Source organism: Pinus tabuliformis, chromosome 4_1 (assembly GCF_031772625.1).
Source record: "Pinus tabuliformis cultivar Carrire ecotype Pingquan chromosome 4_1, CPIR1, whole genome shotgun sequence".
Lineage (NCBI taxonomy): Eukaryota > Viridiplantae > Streptophyta > Pinopsida > Pinales > Pinaceae > Pinus > Pinus tabuliformis.
Window position 1 is genome coordinate 783304690 of NC_142303.1, and position 23724 is coordinate 783328413.

At 37.4% G+C, this 23724-nt stretch overlaps 1 protein-coding gene across 1 annotated transcript in view; it reads right to left on the minus strand.

Moving 5' to 3' along the window:
- The window catches only part of LOC149178500 (uncharacterized), an 85924-nt gene extending 67312 nt beyond the window's left edge, over nucleotides 1–18612 (minus strand). Inside the window, exons 1-3 of the mRNA XM_089420353.1 lie at nucleotides 18310–18612; nucleotides 1872–2069; nucleotides 1141–1752 (exon numbers count right to left, since the gene is read on the minus strand). Coding sequence (XP_089276479.1) covers nucleotides 1141–1641 — 501 coding nt within the window. The 5' untranslated portion in view covers nucleotides 1642–1752; nucleotides 1872–2069; nucleotides 18310–18612. The remainder of the gene's footprint in view (nucleotides 1–1140; nucleotides 1753–1871; nucleotides 2070–18309) is intronic.
- Nucleotides 18613–23724: the final 5112 nt, after the last annotated feature.

Below are 23724 nucleotides of genomic sequence, written 5' to 3' on the forward strand. Positions count from 1 at the left end.
CATTTGGCCACATAAAGCATCATAAACTCTTCTTTCTTCAACATCAGACTTTGCAGTAGAATGTCGCTCATTGAGAACTGAAAGTTCATAACACCCCAAGACTATAAGTCAGTGAACTCTCACCCAACCCAACAAGATGAGAAAAAGTCACATGTTATAACTGTGAAGGAAGTAGAGTGGATAGTTGTTGTAAGGTCTAGCTTGTCTAGTTTGATATCACCCAACTTAACAGAAGAAATATAAGTTGAATGAACCACTGCAATAACTTCCAACATTTTATCATATGCAAGCATGAGAAAAGGAATCAGGATTAACCCAACAGATTTCAAAGGCCTTTCCAGCTATGGATGTGTCTCCAATGATTTTCTCCTTCTAGAAAGGGATCCCAACAAAAGCCCAATCATCTCATGGAAAAAAACTTTGCCTCATCAACAAGAAAATAACTCGAAAGCACTCTTGAGCCTTAAGTATGCTATGCTGAAAGCACTTAAAGGTACACTCTGGGCTCAGATATTCAAATCGTATCTGAAATGAGTGAAAATGGAAACTGCCAATACACCATCATGACTTGATATGAGTGTAAAGATTGAAGATTACTTTAAATAGGAGACAGGACACTCAGATATATGAACAATGGGAACTACTTCTTTGCCATTTTTCTATGTATTACTGTACAACTGGCCCACACTTTCTCTGATCTCTCTCTAGCTTCCCCTTGAGCAAATTATACTTGTAAGGAAATGCAAAATCCAGACATGACACTGAGAATCAGATATAACTGCAAAAAGTTTGAAAAACACTTCAATGAAGTGGTAATCTAAACTTTGAGAAGGTGACCATAAATAATTACCAGGAAGCCACTGACTAACAAACAGAATGGAGCATAAAGCATTCAGCGGTGAACAAGGCTGTACTAGAATGGAAATAGAACATAGTCACCTTTCCCTTTCCAAGCTACAATAAGTGATTCTTCTTTGAAAACAAGATGAGATGAAATGCACACAAATGTGGAACTCAGACTGCAGCCAGACTTGGGAGGAAGGACCTTAGGATACACAAATGTGTAGTTAGTTTAGACTGACAAGAATTTTCTATGGACAGACAACTGGCAACAAAGAAAGTAGAGTGTAGAAGGAATACTGGAGAACAGGAACATGGGATCACCATGGCTGCGTCGTCAAGCTCGCCATCCTCAAGATCTGCTCTCAAATGTTTTTTAGCCCCGACTTGAGATCCTTTGTAGTCCAAAATATTAGTGTCAAAACTAGAAGAAATCCGTGAAACAGTAAAATCATCCTTTTCATATTTTCCCTCTTCAATGTCCCCACTTTCTGCAGCATCTTGAGTATGATCTAGATGATTTGGTTGGGCATCCCCCACTTCAAATTCCAGTCCTTCAATGGTGTGACCAACAGTTGAGTTTATGTGATCTCCGGTAAGAAAGGCATTTTTTCTTCTGGGCTGCTCACAGTGTTCAGTCTGCTCTAGTAAAATATCTTCTGATATTGTCGATGACAACGGACCCCCCATCTCCTCTTCATAACCAAATTCATCATCATATTCAATGCTGTAATCAGATCCCTCAAAATCTACTAGTTCCTCCTCCCTAAATTCAAGTTCCCCTTCATCCTGTTCTTCCATTCTGCTTGCTAAATCAGACGTTATACAGATCAGCCGTTAAAGTACAAGCCTGACTATTCTGAAACCAATGATTTAAACAGAACGTTGAATTTGTAGAGTGTACTTGACTTGCTGAAACAAAACATTTAAATGTCTGTTATTAAACAATTAAAATTCCAGTGCAAAGAAAATTATCAAAAAAATGGACATGAATATAAGACAAAGTATACAGTCCATGATAAAAGAACTACCTTCAACAAAAATGTTGTTGCAGCGAATAGAATTACTTTAATTTGAAGAATAAAATGTAATAGTGAGACTTGATCTTTGCCATTGGACATTTTCTCCAGCAAATACCCTTTTATAACGCAACAAGAACTGATAACATATTCCAATGTTAAAACTCCTTTGTTCTCAAGTTTCTCACTTCATGCCAATTCTGAAAATATCTGTCACAGATCAACGAGTAATTAACAACATTTGATATTAAAAGTATACCTGAGAAAATACAGTGTTGGCTATGCCATCGACATCCTGATGCAATGGAAAAAAACCCAAAGGAAATCATCCAAATCATAACAACTTCAACACTATCTTGTATGGCCTGTAGTCAGCAGGGTTGCATTTACTGTGAAAACATCACAGTGAGTTATGAATTCAAGCTGCTGCTCTACTATGGATATTTAAACCACAAAGAAAATGCTGTTTATAAATAAATACTAGGATCATGAAATGTTTACAACAGAAAGGAGAGAAACTGTTATTATTACAGAGAACCCAATGCAGTCATCAAGATAGGTAAAAACCAACACATGGTGCATAGAGATCTCCACAACAGACTTACCTACCTAACAGCATAAAAAATAGAATACAATAAACAGGGGCCCACAGGTCACAAGACAAATATTGCATGAGAAGCCTCCTCGGCATATAATACCAACATAGGAGCATCATTTGAACTTTTTATGTTTTAATAATCTTGACTCGGAATTTCATCTTGGAGAGACAATGTGTGCAAATGGATGGCAGATATTTTTAAACTATGCTACTTCCCTTTGTCTTCCCAGTCCAATCCCCTACCTTTGTCCATTCCCCCTACCCCTTGCCACCTATTTTCATCAGGCATTGAAAGAGATATCTCAGTTTTCATGCCAAATTCCTTAGTATGGTTTGGTTTATCAAATATCCCACATTGCAGATCTCTTCAACCAGGTTTCACAAGGCCCCCGCAATCATTATCACAGTGCATCATCCACCTGATTTTTAAATAAGGCATTAAGCAATAGATAGATCTAAACAACCACAATACTATAATGATGGGTACACATTTTCCAAACTCTATGCCACTGTTCTCAATATGTGGGTATCACTCTTTCAACAGTAAAACCAAAACCAAGGTTTTGATTTTCAACTCCTAAAAGAAATCTCTAAAGAATCTTCACTTCCGTTTTCCACGAGGCAAATGGAGGTTACCATGGCCTACACATACCTGGGTGTATGATTCGCACACCCTTAGTTCATCATGAAGCCCACTTTTCAACCCCAAATCTACAAAAGGTATGCCGCCTTACCCTTGCTCAAGCGCCAACATTTTCATTTGCCTTTTCAAGACATTCTTACAAAGATGTACCTTTTTGGTACTACCAAACCTGCAGTGTTTTATGGGATCAAAGTTTGGGGCCCATATTTGTCCTTCGTATTCTCGGAATGTGTTGAGAGGGTGCAATCTATCATGCTTGAGTGCATGACCCCTTGCAAATAGTGTTGCGAAAATCGTGATATTATCGGCAAATCGCGATTTTTTGAGTTTGGCGATATTATCGGCCGATTTTTACCCAAAAAATCTTTTGGATATTATAATAGACAAACAAACAAACAAAACAAAAAACAAAAAAAAAAACCTCCAATTTTTTTATGAGAAGGAGGAGTTGACACTACCTACCCAGGCTACCCCTATCACCAGTAGAGGACGTGGTCTACCTCCTGTAGCTCCTAGTTCTTCAGCTTCTAGAGCACAGCAGACTCCAGAGTCCATTGCCAACTCCAGCGGCATCTACATCTAGAGGGAAGGGGAAAGCTATTGCATTTTCTCGCAAGAGGGGCAGAGGAAATCAGTAGTATTAGACTTTAGTTATTTGGTTCATTTCATTTTATATGACATTACGACTCATGATATGAGATACATTATTATATTTTTTGTTGATATTTTGAGGCTGAGTTGGGACTCAGGAGTCAGGACTTACTATTTAGGCCATGATTCACAGTTGTGTGATGTAGCACTAGAAATGATATTACACATCTTATATATTAGTTTTTTTATCATATTTATATGTTGTAGATGCTTTAGATATTAAAAAAATGAATATTTTTGTATTTTACGATTTTTTCCCCTCACCGATAATATCCCGATAACGATAACTGCAACATTGCTTGCAAATTGGCATCCCACATCCAAGTTGAGTTTAGGGCTCATCCTTTATACCTAGGGAACATTTTCAAACTCATTTTCTTCCTCCAGAAAATCTGTACTATGGACTCCTCTACATCTGCCCAGGATAGATATCCCTATCTCACTCTCTACTCTTTCAAGGAGAATGCCTTTTCCAAGCATATACAAAGCTGGTTATTAGAGACCACTTCTTTTCTTCAATCCATTGGCATTTTCATAGAGCATTTCCCACATTTCGAACATTGTTTGGATGTCCTCAATCATCTCCTCCCCACTAAAGGGGAGATCCACAAGTAAATTAGAGATGACATTATCGAGTGTACATTTAGAGCAACTCGGTCTCTTACCTAGACTTCTGGCCCCAAGATGACCATTTATTATGAGAATTTCATGCAAATGTAGGATGTTCTCATTATTCATCCTAACTATCATACTAACTAAGTATCCCACTCAACCAATTACAAGTTTGCTCCCAACCACTACGAATCAAGAAAAACCACCACATTACAAAGTTTGAGAGGATCTACCAACTTTGCCATCTCCAAGATATAGAGTCCAAGGAGCAATTTGTTTTCAAATGTCCCATATACGAGATATGAGTCCAAGGAACAATTTGTTTTCAAATGTCCCATATACGAGATAGAGTCCAACGAGCAATTTGCTTTGAAATGTCCCATATACTGCAAGATTGGGGAGGTTCCACTACTTGTTCCAAGAGTTGGGAGGTTCCCTTGCAACAATTTTTCCCTACCCCAACTAAAGATGCCTAGCCTTATACATCCAAGGGGCGATGATCCATAGACGCAAGCCTTTGGGTGGCCTTTCTAGACCTAGTATCATTGGGGTCATCATTTTTTTACTTCAACCTGTCTTAGGTGCTAGAGGCAATAACTGCAAGTCAAAGTCCTCGCTTGCAAAGCTTGTTGGTGGGAGACAATAAACAAAAAACATCCTCTCACATGACCCACAAACATTCCACCTCTAGGAGATCTCAAAGTTGAACATGTTAACACCCACAATGAATTTCTTCAAAATTCATAATGCATTCAATAAGATAGTTTGTAGATACATTATAGATTGCATTGGTTGGTCAATCATTCAACATTGACGATTCATGAGTGCTAATCAAACTTGGCACATGGTCACAAGAATTTTCTTGCTAATGGGTTAAGAATTTGAGAGGTTCTTAGCAAGTAGCTCACAAATGGGTACATCTAGAGGGCACATCACATTCATATAAGTATATCAATTGGAAAAGGTTTCAAATGGTAGTAAGTTATCCATATATATATGCTTTTTTCATCACTTAGATGGGAGGTTGTAAACTATGAAACATATGGTTAGATCAACAAGATTTCACTTTCTTGATTTTCAAGATTCACTTTCTTGAAAAATTTGCACTTCTTAAGAATCACCTTTTTTACGATAGGATCATATATATCTGATGACCCTTTATGGACATCTGCTCATGGCTCAAATTTTAGGCAGATTATATAAGGCCATATTTTTTGCCAAGAGTCAAAGATTGCTTGCTCTCTGAGTAATTTTTTGGGTATTGAGAGAATTGTGATGTAATTACATTTTTGGAGACCCAATATGGAGATTCTCTCGTGCTTCGTGTTTATGCAAATTTAGAGACCACAACATTTGATCCATTTTTAGCCTTAAGATTTTTGTGATGTGATCACGCTCTTAGGGACCCAGTATGGCGCACAACATGAAGGTCCAATTTTAGGGCATTCCAAGATTTTTTAATTTTCAAGGTCTAAATCCATTCCAACATATTTTAGAAGATTATTTGTGAACTCCACATGAAATATATTTTCTATTTGGAATCCTAACACACAATAGCCTAGAAGCTTCCATGTTAACTAAGTTGACCATGACCGACAACACACTTGCGCAAGAGGTTTCCTCAAACCTATGTGTGCGGCCTAGGCATCATTATTACTATATTTGGCCTAGCAGAATCTACCCCACTTGAGCCTCCCCTTACTCTATTTTAGTATTTTACACAACAATTATGAGAGAGTTGACGACTTTTAGTTTATGGTGGGCTGCTATTTTTAGACTTTTCTATTTTTGAGATCATAATATTTCGAGAGCCTTACACTTTTTGAGGACAATCCCTCAACCTATCTATGGGTCTCATGCATGGAAATAATAACCTAAAGAGGTGTCACCTATTTGAGACTAAGACAAAGGAGCATTTCATTTTCTGATGCCCCATCTATTATGAGATCCATGGTTGATACCATTACTTTCTCAAGGAGTCTGAGAACTCCCTCTCTATCTTTTGATATCTAAACCAATAATGCTTAGCTTTATACATGAGGGGCGTTTTTGAGATTCAATCATCTATGCTAAAACCACCCACACCACTGGACACTACTGGAATGATAACCTCCTTCTTATTGCTCACAAAGAGTGTCAAGCAGAGAGCAGTTTAACCACCTTAGTTTCCAGATCCATTAGACCTCAGTAATCCCCACACTCCACCCATGAAACCTTTGCAACACCATCAAGTCTAGACCAAAGCCAATTTTTCCATTCACAGCAAACATGCTCCAGCTCATTCTTCCAAATTTTTACAAAGAGCAGCCTCTTGTGAGTAGCATGTTATATCCAAATCTTCCAATTCATCAAGATTCAAGTCAATCATCCATTAAGGGTTTCTACACTCAGGCTCAAATGGTAGGAGAGATCCACCTACTGTCAATACAAACTAATGTTATCAACTCATCATCAGTATGTGATAGTTCCTATGGGGATTGAGCACATACTCCATGCACCTCCAATCATGACATTTGTCTAGGGTTTCTAAAAGGGATCATCTCTCTTTCGAGACTCCCAACTTTGTATCTTCTCTTGTTTCTTTGACGATAGACTGTAGATTCTCACTACTATTATGTATTGTTTCTAATGCACCTAGCACTGCCTTTCACCTATTTACAATCAGTTATTGGGCATTAATAAAATTATCTTATCTTATTCCAAAATCCACATCCATGAGAGAGAGGACCATCCAAACCCAAAGAATACCCAAAATCCTAACCTACAGCAGCAACATGATTCAATGCATTGAGTTTTGAATCTTTCCCCAAGGCCTCATGGAACAAAGGTTGGCTCCTCTAATGGGATTGTGAAATTTATGAGAGGATGGAGTAGGTGGATGGAACAGAGAAGGAGAGAGTTTAAGGAGGCAAGATACCCGCTTGAGAAGGTCTAAATTTCCCTAGAGGCAAATATCCATAACACAATGCTTCAGGAGGAGACAAGGCATTTGCGATTGATGATGTGAATGGACGAGGAATATATTGATAGAGGAGCCAAAGTTCATGCCAAGCTTCAATTGCTTGATGAAGGGGTTAAGGGCTCCAAATTTTACTTTTACTTTTAAAGTGGAAAGATTCTTCAAAGTGTGTTGCTAGTTCATGCAACACTGATGGAACATCGATGGAGGACTCTTCTAAAATCAAGGACATGTTTGGGCTTCACTTTAAAAACATGTTCTCTCCATATACAATGTCTATCAATGTAATGGAGCCTTGACAAGAATGCATTAAGGTAATACCTTGTAATATCACTATCGACAAAGGCAAGTTTGATGGTGACCTTTCTGAAGATTAAGTCTTTAGTATTTACTAAATTGAATGAAAAATGGCAAACCCCCGAGATTGATGGCCTTCCTCGTGATTGCTTGAAGGCAAGTATATGATTGGCAATGATCTTTGTTGCAAGGCCAATGAGGTCAATGATCCTAGCAAATAATGTGTTGAATTTCTAGCTCCGATAAGAGTCTTCCACATTGGCCTGGTGTCTAGCATGTAGGAGAATGTCCAAAAGTGGTTCCTAGCACAATAACTTTATTTTATAAAGTTAAAGTGACTTTTGTGTAAAGTTAAAGTGACTTTTGTGTATCATTAATGAAAAAAGTGATTTAAGTTGTGAAACGAAATATTATATCACAACCATAGATCTTATTGGCCAAGGACTTAATCTCAGCCATTAGATCTTAGGGTTAGGTCAAGATCACTATAATGAGGTATAAAAGGAGATTCTAGGGAAAGGCACCATCATTATTCATTACATTAATGAGGAGGGAGGGAGAGACGTGAAGCGCTGAAGAAAGAGGAAAGGAGCAGCAAAAAGGTGTATTCACCAAGAGATTTGGCATGCAAACCAAGGAGAACGATCAGCATTTATTGCAGGCCGTACAGCATTTATTGCAGGCCATACTGCTGTTATTTTGCACAAAAATCGAGGCTGAGTTAATGCACAGATTTCAAGGCACATTTTATATGTAAAATCTGTACAGACTGTACAGCAAGTGCAGGAAATCGTGGAACAGAAACCAAGGCATTTATTGCATCTGTCAGACCATACAGGCTGTACAGTAATACAGCAGAAAATTGGCACAGATTTTGAGGGTCTCTGGCACAGATTTCGAGGTGGTGAAAGGGCACGGTTTTCGAGATATGTACAGTCATTTATTGCTGGAAAAAAAATTGCTGTAAACTTATTTTTCTGTGAGCTTATAATAAATTTTACTCTCTACTGGTTTTCCCTTCAGAGTTTTTCCAGGGGCATTGCCCAAAAATATCTGTCATTTAATGTGTTTGCTTTCTTAGTTTCCACTCAGTATTTGAAGTAAATTGATTCAATGTGTTTTCATTTATAAGTTCAGATTTATATGCATTTCTGTATGAGCAGTAAAATAGCATTAATATGACTTTCAGCTATAATCGTCTTCCTAATTTGTTAATTCCACTAACTTTTATGTCTTGCTGATCTGACATGAGTTAAAGCTAAAATTGGTAAGGGTTTCGAAATGATCTTGAAAATAATAGAGCAGATTTACTGTTGCAAATTTTATTGTAATAAAGTGAATTTCAAATCTGATTTATGCATGAAAGTTGAAACATTGCTCTTAAGAGCTGAAACTTGATGGCATTAGTTTGGTATCTTTCTCTTGAAATGCCTATTGTATTGGGGTTGATGTTAAGTGAAATATTGTCCATTATTGCTGCTGTAAATTTATATTTTAGTTCAGCCCTAAGGCTGAAATTTCACAAGAACTAGATCTAGGAAACCTCTGTGGGAGATGAAATTTCTGAATTTGCAATAAAAAATTGCAAGTCATGAACTCCCACCCTCCCCATTGTACTAAGGATGTTGGGTTACAAACTAAGAACTTTTCTCAAGATTGACAAACATTCCCTAGCCATCATGAAGACAACAATAGCCAAGATTCGAGTAAAAGTTGATCTCAATGACAACCTTTTAGTCACCATCTCTTTGAAGGTCAGACAAAAAAGCCATTAGCAAGAGATGGACCGTGACATATCCCTTTTAGATGTTGAATATGCAAACTATGGACACCTTTGATATACTTACCCTCATCACCTAGTGGAAGAGCAAAGAGAAGAGGAATAAAAGCTAGTAGAGATCCACGAGCTAGGTAAGTCACACAACCCTTTGAACATACCTAATTTTCCTCTTGTCACCCCTTCCTGCAATGGTCTTGGAACTGGGGAAACTTTCAAAACTATTGGATTAAGATGAACCACTAACAAATTACAATCCTAGGAGCAAGCTCTATAGGAGCAATGAAAGAATTAGGAAGGGTATTAAATAAAATAAAGCAAGAGCTAGTGTTCAAAGCCAAATTGGAAGAAATCATGGTAGGCCCCTCCTCGAGAGAGACCCAGCCTAGAAAATATGTGTCTAATATCCTTTCCAAAGGAGTAAAAGCCATCAAACCCATGGCCTCTTCTCCCTCCAAATCAAAAGCAATGATCCAACAAATGACTCAAGTGGCCCCTCAAGTTTCATCAATCAAGGAGGTTTTCAGCACCCCTCTTCCCTCGAGTCAATTGTTTGGATGTTCCCCTTCAATCCAAAAGATATGAGACAAGATCTAAGGTCAAGAACATGGAAAACGTTAAGCCCTATACAAAGCCCCGTGTTAAGCCTTGAATATTGAGTTATTTCATTTCTATTGTTATATTAGTGTTGTCAGCTAGACCCTTAAATTGTAATTGCACCCTTTGTCTCCTATATATATCAAGGAGACCTAGTTCTAGAATCATTTAAAGCTTGCCTAGCATTTTGGTCTTCCTATCCACAATAGCCATTTCAAGCTAAATGTGCCACCTCCCATCCTGTGTATCTCCATTTCTTTAGAAATTTTTGCACGTTCTTTTGGAGATGACACCATCTTATGAACACAAGTAAAGAATCCATCCAAAATCTTAGCATAAAATCTGAAATTGGAGGAGTAAGAAAATGCGGGGCTCAGGTAGATCCCTGCAAAATAAATGGGACGATGGAGTATATTGTTCCATCGCTCATCAATCACTCTTCATATCAATTGTTGTTTCTCAAACCCCTCGTGCCCCTTATCCTCATAATCAGTGTTGTTAAAATCGCGATAAAATCGCGATTTTTTCAAAAAATCGCGATTTTATCACTATCCCGCTTAAATCGCGATTTTTATCCCAAAAAATCGCGGGCTTTTTTTATAACGATTTTTTCGAAAAAATCGCGATTTTTATTGAAAAAAGCGCCGAGGCGCGGGGCAGCGGGATAGTGATCAGGACTCAGGACTTACTATTCAGGACATTATTCAATGTTATGTGTGATTTTAGCGCTAGAAATGATATTAAACATCTTATATATTAGTTTTTTTATCATATTTATGTGTCAATGTATTTATTTTATGTTGTAGATGGTTTAGATATTAAAAAAATTGAAAAAAAAATGAATATTTTTGTGCCAAACGCTTTTTTCCCGCTTTTTCCCGCTTTTTTTGCTTTTTTCCCGCTTTTGCCGATTTTTTCCGCTTTTTTCCCGACGCCGATTTAATCCCGATCGCGCTTTTAACAACATTGCTCATAATAGCTATGAATGGATTCTTTGACCCTATCCATGGCCTCATACAAGTAGCCTATTGCGGGCTTGTCTCCGTCAATCGTAGAACCATTACCAAAGGTTCAAAAATGGCACACAACTCTTGCACTCCTGCCCAAAAGCTCTCCTAGTATGAAACTAGTCAGCATATGGCATCTCCCTATGGTTTGCAACTAAAAAATAAAGCACGCCACTCCTCTGAAAGAAACATTCTCTTCACATCCCACATAGAGAGAGATTGAAGAAATATGAAGTTAGTGACAAACCGTGTAATAGCAGGGCGCACCAACTCCTTGTTATTGGTGTATCTTTTCATCAAATGAAGCACAAAAGCATGATTATATATAAAATTTGTTATGCTTTTTGATGACTCAATAGTATCCCTAACATAAGGAATTTTTCTTATGTCCTCTAACATCAAGTCAATACAGTGTGCAGCACAAGGTGTCCAAAACAAGTTAGGATGCCTCTCCATAAGCAACCTACCAATAACAACATAATTTGCAATGTTGTCCGAACAACATGTTGTGGACCAATTTTTGGAATAAACTTGTCCAACAAATCACATAATAATCATGCATATTTGATATGCGCAAATGCATCAACAGCTTTTATAAACATTGTCCCCTTGGGACAATTAACCAAGAATTTAATAAGGGTTCCACCCTTTTGATTAGTCCAACCATATGACATCACAGTGCTTCTAGTGTGTTCCCATAATGCCTTGAATTCCTCCAATCTAATAGTGCAATCAACCTTTTCATTTTGAAAAATAGGCCCTCTCAAATCATCAGAGGAAGGGGCTTTATACCCCGAGCCAACAATAGCAATAGCATCAACCATAGCTTGGTAAAATGTATTGTTCCTGGCAATGTTGAAGGGAATGTCACTCCATAAAAAACACCTACCCACCAGCTTGTTAGTTTCTTCCTTCTCCTTTCTTTTAAGCATTGACTTGATAGACGATTGTGCACTAAGTGTGGTTCTAGCAACAAAAAATTATGAGGTAAATGTGGGGTTGGCCATTGTAGAAGCTGATGTTGAAGAAGTAGAACCACTCTCACCTGCCACCATTCCTCCCCTTGCAATTTGACTTTTCATAGCTTCCTTGTTAATTTTGGTTGAATCTTTATCATCTAATGATTTGATGGCAATACGAATGATTTTTGGAGATGCTTTTTTGCAAAGTCCTATGTCATGTCCCAAAATTTGTCCAAGGTGGTATTTCAATCGGGATATTCCCCTTGTCATATGCTTCCCACACAACTTGCAACTCAAATTTTGTCTATCAAACCCCCCATCAGGTTCACCATATTCCCACATAGGGTCCAAATGTCTTGGCATGTTTATCCTTTAATGTAAGATTGATTATCACATTTTAACATAGCATACACATTCATCCCCAAGGTAGGGTAGCTTGCATTGATCACAAGCTGGAGGTAAATCACTATGCTTAATACTTTCTATAAAATACTAGACAAGGCCCTAGGTTTATGCATAAAGCATATCCTATCCAAAATTATTAGGCTAAAACATTTTGAGGTAGGCACATCCTAGACAATGTCATTGAATTCTAGGAACCCATAGAAAGAGATCATGCTTCAAGCCTTGATACTCTTTTCATTAAGATAGATTTTGAGATATGATTAGGGAGTGCCCATTTATCCTTCCAAGGATCAATGCACTTGTTATGAACCATGCACTTTAAAAATGATAAGAAGTCAATGAATGCAATCCACTTCGAGGGTCGAACCTCCTTTTACAATTAATACAATACAATACAAGATGATGATCCTAAGACTAGGTCTCCTTGGTACAATATATATATAGGAGACAAAGGGTACAATGAAAGGTTATGGCCTATATAACTAAATAAAAGAATAATTTTAAAAAGTAAACTTAAAAATCAGCCATTTTACTATCAAGAAACCCTCTCCTCTCAATGAAACAACAACGGCAAAAAAACACACTTCCTGCCCCTAGCAAAATCATGGAAAATAAATGGTTAACTGAAACCCAAGGAAAAACTAAGAGAAAACAAAAAAAAACAAGGTTGAAAAGTCGGTCAACAGTGCAATTTTCTTTGAGATAAGTCCAAAATATCGTCAGTTTTCTCCTCTTTAAGCTTAGTAAATTCATTCTCCTAATCCTCTGCTCTCTATCTTGACCTATGTTTGTAAAATGAGGGAAAAAAACCCAAAAATTAACTTTATAAACAAGTATGGGTGCGGGCACACAAACTTTTTGATCATGTCACGATAATATCGCAATTATTTCGAGGAGAAAAAATCAGTCGAGAAACTCGACACCTTGAAAAAGTCACTAGTTTCCGCTATTATCGCGACATTCACAACACTAAAATAAATATCCAGAAGCATATCTTTGTTACTTTGCATCTAATAAATAAACACAATGGGTCAAGTGGTTGCCCTTGACATAATGGTGGTACAACACGTCGTTCCATACTTCATCAAAAATGCGCCCATTTATGGCACTTTACGGATATCATCCTCCATCCATCACATCACCCTTCAGAGGTAAAGTGAAGGTCCACGCAATGGAGGACCGCATAGAGCACCAACAAGAGGTTCTCAAACCATGGAAGGGCAACTTGGTTATAGCACAAAATAGGGTGAAACAACAAGTTGATCAAAATCACAAGAAAAGGGAATTTGAAGTGTGTGATTGGGTATTTCTAATGCTACAACCATACAAACAAATGTTCATCAAGCAATTAAAAAAGGACAACAAATTAACACACAAGTGCAATGGTCCCTATAAGGTGTTGTTGAGAATTGGAAGTATGGCTTACAAATTGGAGTTGCCTCCATCTTCACATGTACATCCAATCTTCCAAGTTTATTGCTTAAAAAAGGTGATTTCGGACAAGATCCAAGTTCAAACTATTTTACCAGAGATTAATGAAAAAGGGAAAATCATACTAGAACCATAAATAATTCTTGAAACAAGGATTAAGTAGTTGCAAAATTGAGCAGTCACTTAGTACCTCATCAAGTGGAAAAACCTACCAGTAGAAGAGGCGACATGGGCAGATGAGTTCATGCAAAAACACCCATAGCTAATAAATTGTTGAGGGAAACACTTGTTTGAATGGCCCTAGACAAAACCTTGTGATAAGACTTAGATAAAACCCTAGATATTGAGTTATTACATTTCTATTGTTATATTAGTGTTGTAGCTAGACCCTTTGATTGTAACTTTACCCTTTGTCGCCTATATATACCGAGGAGACTTTGTTGCTGACTCATCTCAACTTGTACATTTATTCTATTGTAAAAGGAGCTTGCCCCTGCAAAGAGGCTTATCATTCATTCTTATTTCTAATTCCAAAAGCATGGAATTACTTATCTTTCCATTTTCAAAGTATTTGGGTGTTTGTTGCCTAATAAAAAGGCCTGTAATGAGATCATTGACAAAGGAATATAGGAGGACAAATCTCAAACATAAGAGAAAATAATTAGGGAGAAAATCTAATGCAACAAAGGCCATCTCATAAGCAGGGAAAGAAGATATAAATGATAAACCACTAACCATTTATGGAGCACTCAATCAAAAGGAGGCCCCAACCGTCCTTCCTCATGATCTTACTCTCTATAAATTGCAAGGACTTGGGAATGGCCCAAAATTTGCTTATTGCATAGATCATTATACATACATAAGCTAAAACTTCCTTTTCTCCAAGAAACCATGATTCAAGAACACGTTATAAAGCATCTATTGACAACTAATGCTTTATGGGGCACTTAGTCAAAAGGGGGCCCCAACGCTCCTTCCTCGTGATTTTAATCTTCTTAAATCACAAGGTCTTGGGAATGGCCCAAAATTTTCTCATTATATAGAACCCTATACATACATAAGTTGAAACTTCCTTTTGTCCAAGGAACCATGATTCAAGAACATGCTACAAAGCATCTCTTAAATACTTCCCAAGTCGGAATTTTGAGTGCACAAGCACTATGAGTCACTCTAGAGAGTCGATAGTATGATGGAAATCCTCCTTAGATCCCATAAGTTGTTTAAAATCACAAAAAGCCATGTCAGCACACTCTTCTCAATTGCTCTTAATAAATATAGGCCTACTTAACATTTATGGTCCATTGGAGAATAAGCAACAATTCTAGGAAGATCTAAAACACAAAAGCATTTTGTAATTCCCCAACCTAACCATAGCAAGCAATTTGAATATAACCCTAAACAAAAGATAGCAATGGGAATTGAAGGCAAGGGATGATCCCTTAGTTGATTTCTTCCATAATATTTTCAAGGAGGAGATACTGGATATAGAACCAATGGAACTAATTGTAACCTAAATAAACAAGAGATCAAAGCCTGACTATATTACAAAACAAATAGAACAATTTCGAATCAAGGGTTCCTACTCTTAAACATAGACAAATTCAAAACAACCATGGCAAAGAATGAAGAATTGGATCACTCAACAATCATACTAGAATTGGAAATAAAAGATAGAAAGAGAGAACTCCACCCCCTTTCAAATTCAACCGACATTGGCTTGAATCTCCAGACTACATTGTGCAAATCAAGCAAAATTGAATGACTTTAAGCAAGGGCGAGGAGGAATATATAATGATGCAATTCCAAAAGAACCAGCTCAAAGAAAAAGCAATAACAATGGAATGGCACAACAAAATTTTAAGGATGCAAAAACCCAATTAAAAGGGTTGCAACAAAAGATACAGCGTATTCATGATGAAGTAGCAGGACGCTTTTGGCAAGAATGGATAGAAGACCTTGATGATTTGGAAATAATCACAACAATCCCCTGGCATGGGGGAACAAGCTCATAGTGAATGAAGAGTAGAGCGATTTGGATTGAAGTTGCAGAGAATACAACATTCATTTGCAAACAAGCAATTTCTCAAAAAGATAGAAACAAAATATGGAGAATTTTCAACTAGAAACAACATTAGTGTTCTCAAGACAAGTATAGGAAAAATCTCGTGAGGACCTCTTGCCCTCTATCACTATGGAGGACCTCTCCCAAGCCCCATAAAATCCATTGCCTAGACAACTTTCCAATTGAACTTCTTAGAGGATTTCAAGATATCATGGGAGTGAGATCTCCTACAGATCATTGAAGAATCTAGAGAATAAGTTAAAGTCATACAAGCTTTCAGTGTAACTTTCATAACACAATCACCAAGGAACTGATGCAGCCCATTTTCAAAATTTAAGGCTTATATCACTCTGTAATTGCACCTACAAACTAATTGCAAAGACAACCTCTACCAAATTGAAGCTCATCCTCTCGAGAATAATTTCAAAGGTCGAAATGGGCTTCCTAAATATACAGGATGTAATTGGAACGACCAAAGAAGTACTACATTCTATCAAAACAAGCTAGAAGAGGACCTTCATAGCTAAGATCAATCTTTTGAAAGCCCTCGACCACATCAACTAGATATATCTCTGTCTCATACTAACCCAAGTAGGCTTTCCATTCTCCTTCGTCAATTGGATCAAAGCTTGTTATTATTATGCATTCTTTACTGTCTTGAGAAATGGGTCAACCTCAACCTTCTTCCAACCAACCAGAGGACTACAACATGGGTGCCCTCTTTCTCCCTCCTATTTCTACTAGTGGTGGAAGATAAAATAGAAGTTGAAATAAGGCAGCAAGCCACAAATGGAGTACATGTAGCAGGTAGGATCTGAATTACTAATCTCGTGTTTTTGGGTAACCTATTGCTCTTTGGAAATGGATTGATCGTTGAGACCAAGATCTATGAAAAATTACTGAATCTCTTTTGCAATGCAACAGGTATGGAAATACACAAGAGAAAATCTTCAATCAGCTTCAACCTACTCCCCCAGGGGTACAAGGAAATGATCCAAAAATTCCCCCTATGCCCTGTCCAAATTTTTCATGATCCACTAGCATATTTGGGCTTTCACTTGAAACCCACCAACCACAAAGTGGGAGATTGGACTAGTTACCAAAAAGAATCCACTCAAGGCTATCAAAATGGGCACACAGCTAGACTTCTTTAGCTGAAAGGGCAGTACTAATAGATCTTTTTTCACGCCATCCCTGTTAACTACCTCTCTTCAGCCCATATCCCCGATAAAATTTGAAACAAAATGAAAGAACTGTGTTGAAATATCGTTGGAAAGCAAATTGAGAGGAATGAGGGATCAATCTAGTAAAGTGGGAAAAGTTGTCAAAACCAAACAAGCTAGTGCAATGGGGAACAAAAAATCCGACATTATTTTCTGCAGCACTACGTAGTTACCAGGATCTGGAGTCATACTCTCATTCTCGTGATTTGACGAGTTTAGTTATGATCAGACTCTCAATGTTTTTTTTTCCTGATTTTCCCAAATCAGAGTTGGTGTGACCGAGATCGACCCGGTCAACGCAAGTTTGACACGGGAGTAATCATAAGTCTAAGCCCAAGTTGAACTTGCTCAATTTAGCTTCTGCTACGCACGCCTCAAGAAATTATCTTTTTGTTTTTGTACTTGTCCATTTTTTATCAATCCGAGCCAAACTCTTGGCTCTTTTGCCTCGCTGAGTTTTTACCGTTTTCAACTGACATTACTTTCTATACAAATATTTTATCTTTAAGTATGGGATCAAAAGGAGAAAAATCTATCTTTCTAAAGTTATTTAAGAGTTTGGAGACTCCATGGAACTTTGGTTGTCTGGTGACCAAAAAATAGCAGGACAAAGGGATAAAACTAAATAAGAAAAACCCTCGACAACGAAGCAGAGAGCAAAAGAAGGGCGAGGATGTAGAAAAAACTTATAAGGTTGACCAGATACCGAGCAGAGGCAAATAAATGAACTAGAGAATGCAAAGAACAGTAACAACGAAAATTCAGTACAGCATTAAACTCCCCACACTATCTTCTAGTAAAATTGCAGAGATGGCTGACTGACAGGCATTTATAAACCTCCATTAATACTTATATTCAGCTCGGAAAATCGCATGGCTCATAGGATACTCGATAATAATTTATATTTTAAATTGCAAATGATTTAAAGTGTGAAGAAAAAAAAAATAAAAGGAATCACACTCGATGGGGCTTTCGCATTTGCCCTGTGTTCCGAACCCTGGAAGGACATTAACTAGAGCGATTGAAAATATATATGTATGTGTTTATAATTTATCAAATCCCTCTGATCTTGTATGTATATATTGATATTGAGTCGATGCTGTGCATACTTCACGCGGTGAAGTGATGGGATAAAAAAGACATTTAAAAGTAGAAACTTTTCGACGAATTGAAGCTTGGAATGCACTGTGAGACCGGATAAACATGTGTGATCGAGATAAAATTACCTGCCTTCGAATTGCAGGTATAATGCCTGGGGTTTACTGATAAAACCCTAACTCTGTACACCCCCCTTCAACATGTTTCCCACTCGTTTCGGGCGGAAGAAATAGAGAATCATTTACTAGCCTAGACGGATATGTCGTAACTGGATTTGTTCGTGCGAATGGCTAAATTTCGCTTGCCTCCGCTGAATCGGACAGTCGGTGCAACCCCGCGCAGTTCACGGTGGCCATTTGGACCGTCGGATTCGTCTGATATAATCTGGATTTCGTGATTGGAAAAAGCCACTCCGAACGCAACTGAGTTTCTTTTTGTACGGTAGCGGTGGTGAACGGAAATTACTTGTTTAATGGAAAATTAAATGTTTTTATCATTTTAATGTGGTTGTCAACGCGTAAGAAGATTTCGGCACCAGTTTCAAGTCAACACTGAGTATTTATTTTATATTATTTAATTGCAAAAGCTAACTGGAGTAACTAATGGTTTTATGGAGTAACTAACTTGAGCATTAGCTTGGTGGATGTTAAAATATCGGAGCTGTTGGTTGTTTTGGTAGGAATCCAGGTAAAATTTCAAAAAATCTTGTAGAGACAGTGTTTGAATCATGTTTTTGATGGTGGAAATGGATTCAGCATCATCAAAAAGGTCTAGGACACCTAAAATATTTTGAAGTTTAACAGCTATAACTTGGATTTACAAAAATCCTTACCGGATTTTCTCTAAATATGCCCGGAATTTCCATAACTTTCCGGCAATTCCTCTAGCTAATTAAACTACAGCGAAAATATCATTTCATTTCATTACAATTTATAATAGACTATTAGTTTGGTGGATGTTAAAATATCATTTCATTACAATTTACAAGGGAGAATATGTTATTAGTGCATCAAGGTTGGAATTTCAAAACATTCATTTTATTTCATTTCATTTCATTACAATTTACAAGGGAGAATATGTTATTCGTGCACCAAGGTTGGAATTTCAAAATGTAATTATAAATTTTTGATACATTGATTAATTTTTGAGTCAGAAAATAAATTATTATATATAAATTATTTGATTATTAAAATTTATGAAGGTATACCAAAAATATTTTAAAAAAGAAGTCTTTTCAGGCATGACTAAGAGGGCTACAAAAAAGAGACCATGTAAGAATGATCTCTTTGTGTGTAAAACATTCAAAGTTAAGATGAATTTATTATGGTCTTTAATTTATTTTGTTTTTCACAAAATGTTGAGTGTTAATTTATATACTTTTATATTTATGTATGTACCTAGAGATTAATCTAGGGTTATATTTAATCAAAAGTTTTAATCCATGCACACATCTCTTTTTCTTCTTCTTTTATCTTTTTCTTTTCCAAGTAATGTGTCATAGGGAAAACCCCCAAGCATTTCCCCTCATTCCTAGGATGGTACCCTAAACAAATTCTATATATTTTAGGGCAAAATACCAAGTCAACAATAAGGCTCAAAGCCATTGTAATAATATACTTGTTAAGAGCTCAACGTGTCACTTGTAGGAATTTAACCTGGGAAGGGAGGATAACACTCCTCCTCGCAACCATCTAAGCTAGACCCAATTGACAATGCATGCACCCTATGTCAATGTTACCTACAAATAGCAATCATGGCATGTTCCAATTAAATATATTTGAAGAGTTGAGGGTGTTTATAGTGAGGATCAACTTAACTATCATGGAGTGTATGATTCTAAAGTCAAATGATAAATTCTGCAAATGATTCATGGTTAACAACATTTAATGATTTAAGTGTAATGAGCATTAGGTGAACTTTCCACTCATGATAAGAAGGTTAATATAAAAGATTATAAGAAAATGGTAACCTAGCATTTTCCTTAGCTTAGCCACTATGTCAAGGCCTCATCACAAATTCCCTAATTAGTGGAATAAATCGTTACATAATGTATTGAGGGTCATCTTTATTAAACAAGTGCTACATAGTAGCTTGTCCATGTCGCTTAATAAAAGAGTAGTCAAACTATATGCTATATATTAAAATAATTAGTTTATATGCTTTGTAAATGTACTTATAAAATGTACCTTCCCATTGAAAGTTTCTTCCACTTTGTATTAACATATATCTATGAATGATGCCATAATATCTGAATGTCATGATTCAGCACACAACTCAGTAATGTAACATAACAGTCCAACATGGAACGAATGTTAGATAAATTATATTTTTTGGAAACATTATGTGAAATAGCCATTGTGGATTTTCTTCATCCAGTGATTGTGGATATTTGATGAGGATCTTTTACCGTGAACCCATGATTTATTGGAATTAAATAGTGTTGGCATTATGTTATCTGGTATGACTGTATGTTACAGATGTTGTACTTGATGGCAACTCCAGTGGTAAGGCTCTCAGTTTGTTGAAAAATTAAGAAGGACGCAGGAAATCGGTGCAGAAAGTGCGTCCCCGCAGGTATACCATGCAGAACCCGCGTCCAGGGACGCCGGCCAGCCGTTCAGGGGGTGCGTCTACCCAGTGCACACATTTCAAGGCAGAGAAAAGCACGTGGGGGTTTCTTGTGTGGTATCTAGCCGACGGTTTTATGTTTCTATGGTGTCGGCTCGTGGTATTGTTCCATGTTTTGAGGAGGAGCTTGCCTATATAAAGCAAAGGAGTTCATTTGGATTGAGCAATGGTCTTGGGTTGAATATCTTATTTGGTGAGATCTAGTCCAGATCTAAGAGGGCGAATCTTCTAATGGACTGTGATCTCTATGGCGCATGATCAGATCTGTAGATCTGACTGTTTGGGTTTGTCCTGAAGCCTTCATATCATTTATATCTAAAGGGTCGCAGGTTCAGTGAAGGGAAAGTGCGCCGGGACGCAGGTACTGTAAAGGGCAAGTGCGCCGAGACGCAACACAGTAGAGAGAGACCTGCGTGGGGACGCAGGGTGATCAAGGTTCAGGTGCGTCTCTGAAGAGAAGGACGCGGCGCGATAGTGTTTTCAGGTGCGTCTCTAAAGCAGAAGGACACGGCGTGATAGTATCTTTGGGTGCGTCCCTGAAGCAACAGAACGCAGAGCAGTCAAAGGAACAGTGCGTGGGCACGCAGCGAAGCAGAAGGATATCTGCGTGTGGACGCAGAGTAGCAGAAGGTTAACGGCGTCTGGTCGCAGGCCACAGAAAGAAAAACTGCGTCTCTGTTTTAAGATGTTCTGTTGATTGAATTTCTCTATTGAAAAGGTGTTCTGGGTTAGTTCTGTTGTTGCTGATCTGATATCTGTAGTGATCTATATCTGTTATGTACTTGTTGATCATCTGATGCTTTATGAAAATAAGTAGGGGGTTGTAGCTCCCTTCCAGGAGTAGACTTGAAAACGAGAGAGAGAGAGAGTTGTAGCTCTCTGCAGGTTGCAGCCTGCGTACTGGTAAAGGACTGCACCAGTACAAAATCATTGTAAAAGAAGTTTCTAAATTGAAAAAAGATAGAGACATATTGCAGCAGGTGGTTTTCACCCACATTGGGTTTCCACCTTACATCTTGTGTTCTTTGGTGTGACTATCTGTTTTTCATGCTCATTATTTTATGGTACTGACATGCTAAAATAATTCAAAGATCGAATAAGGAAGATTTATTAAATTGCTAGATAATACTGATTCACCCCCCCTCTCAGTATTATTTACAACAATTGGTATCAGAGCAGGTCCTTCAGAGAAGCTTGATCGCTTGAAGGTAGATCGTTCATCATGAGCAACTACGAGAGAGAAGCATCAATCAGGCCACCGATTTTTGATGGGACAAACTTCAATTATTGGAAGGTAAGAGTTACTGCATATCTTCAATCTCTTGGTACAGAAGTTTGGGACATTGTAGAAACAGGCTATGCTTTTCCTTCAGCTACTCCTACAGATCCAGCTGAGAAAAAGAAGTATGAAACAAATGCAAAAGCAGTCAGTACTCTATTAGGAAGTATATCCCAAACAGAATTCATGAAGGTAATGCACTTCAAATCAGCAAAAGAGATATGGGACAAAATGGTCACGAGCTATGAAGGAGATGAACAGGTAAAACAAGCTAAACTTCAAACTCTCAGGATTCAATATGAAACTCTCAAGATGTATAATGATGAAAGTGTGGCTAATTATTTTCTTCGGGTAGATGAAATTGTTAATTGTATGAAAAATTTGGGTGAAGAAATAAAAGAGGCTATAGTAGTTCAAAAGATTCTAAGATCATTATCCCCCAAGTTTGAATCTAAAGTATCTGCAATAGAAGAAAAGGAAAATCTCCGTGTTCTCACTATGTCTCAGCTACATGGAATTCTAACTGCTTATGAAATGAGAAAGGGAGGTCCATCAGACAGAAGGGAAGCTGCTTTTAAGGCATCAGGCAAAGAAGATTACTATGAAGCAAGCCATGTTCCAGAAGAAGAGGAAGAAGAATCAAATTTTGTCAGAAATCTTCAAAGGGGTTCTGGAAGGTTCAGAGGTAAGCTACCTTTCAAATGCTTTGCTTGTGGAAGAGTAGGTCATTATGCTGCAAAATGTCCTTATAAGGATAAAGGAAAGGAACCTGCTAGATGGAACAAGAAACAAAGTGCAAATAAGAAAAGCTACTACACCCATGAAGATAGTGATGGTTTATCAAACAGTGATGAAGATGAACAAGGTAATAAATATAAGTTGTTAATGGCATTTGAAGATGATGATTATGAGGATGCTGTAGATGTGAATAACCTCTATGATGAAATTACTAGACTCAAGAGATGTATAGAAGAAAAGAATGTGATCATTGATACTCTACAATTTCAAATTGATGAAAAAGAAAAACATCTTGAAAAACTAGAAGGTGAAATTGTTGGTCTCAGAAAAGAAATTGAGAAAGCAAAAGCTATTAATCTTAAGTTTGTCAAAGGATCTGAAACTTTGGATGAGATTATCAATGTGCAGCGGTCTCCTCTAAACAAGACAGGTTTGGGTTACAATGGAGAAACCTCTCAAGCATCCACCTCAAAAAGTTATCTTGATGCGGCAAGAAGAAATGAGCAGAAGAACAATGAAGATAATCAGGTAAAGCAGGGACAAAATACAAACAGAAACTATCAGGGGCAATCCATCTTAAGGGTGAACAAAAGCTACAACCAGCCACAGGTAAAATCTTCTCAGTTTGGTTCAAGAATAGATGAAAATAGAAATTACAATCAGTTGGCAGGTAGATTCAATAACCGCAGAAGCTTCTTCAATGGACAATGCTTTTCTTGCCATAATTTTGGTCACAAAGCAGCTCAATGTGTTGCATATAAAACAATCATGACTAGGGAAGCTCAAAAACAAAGAAGTATGACAGGGATGACAAAAAGGACCTATAACAACTTTTCGGTTCTTGAAAATGAAGTCGAATGTTCTATTTGCAATAACTTTGGTCATGAAGAATCTGAAT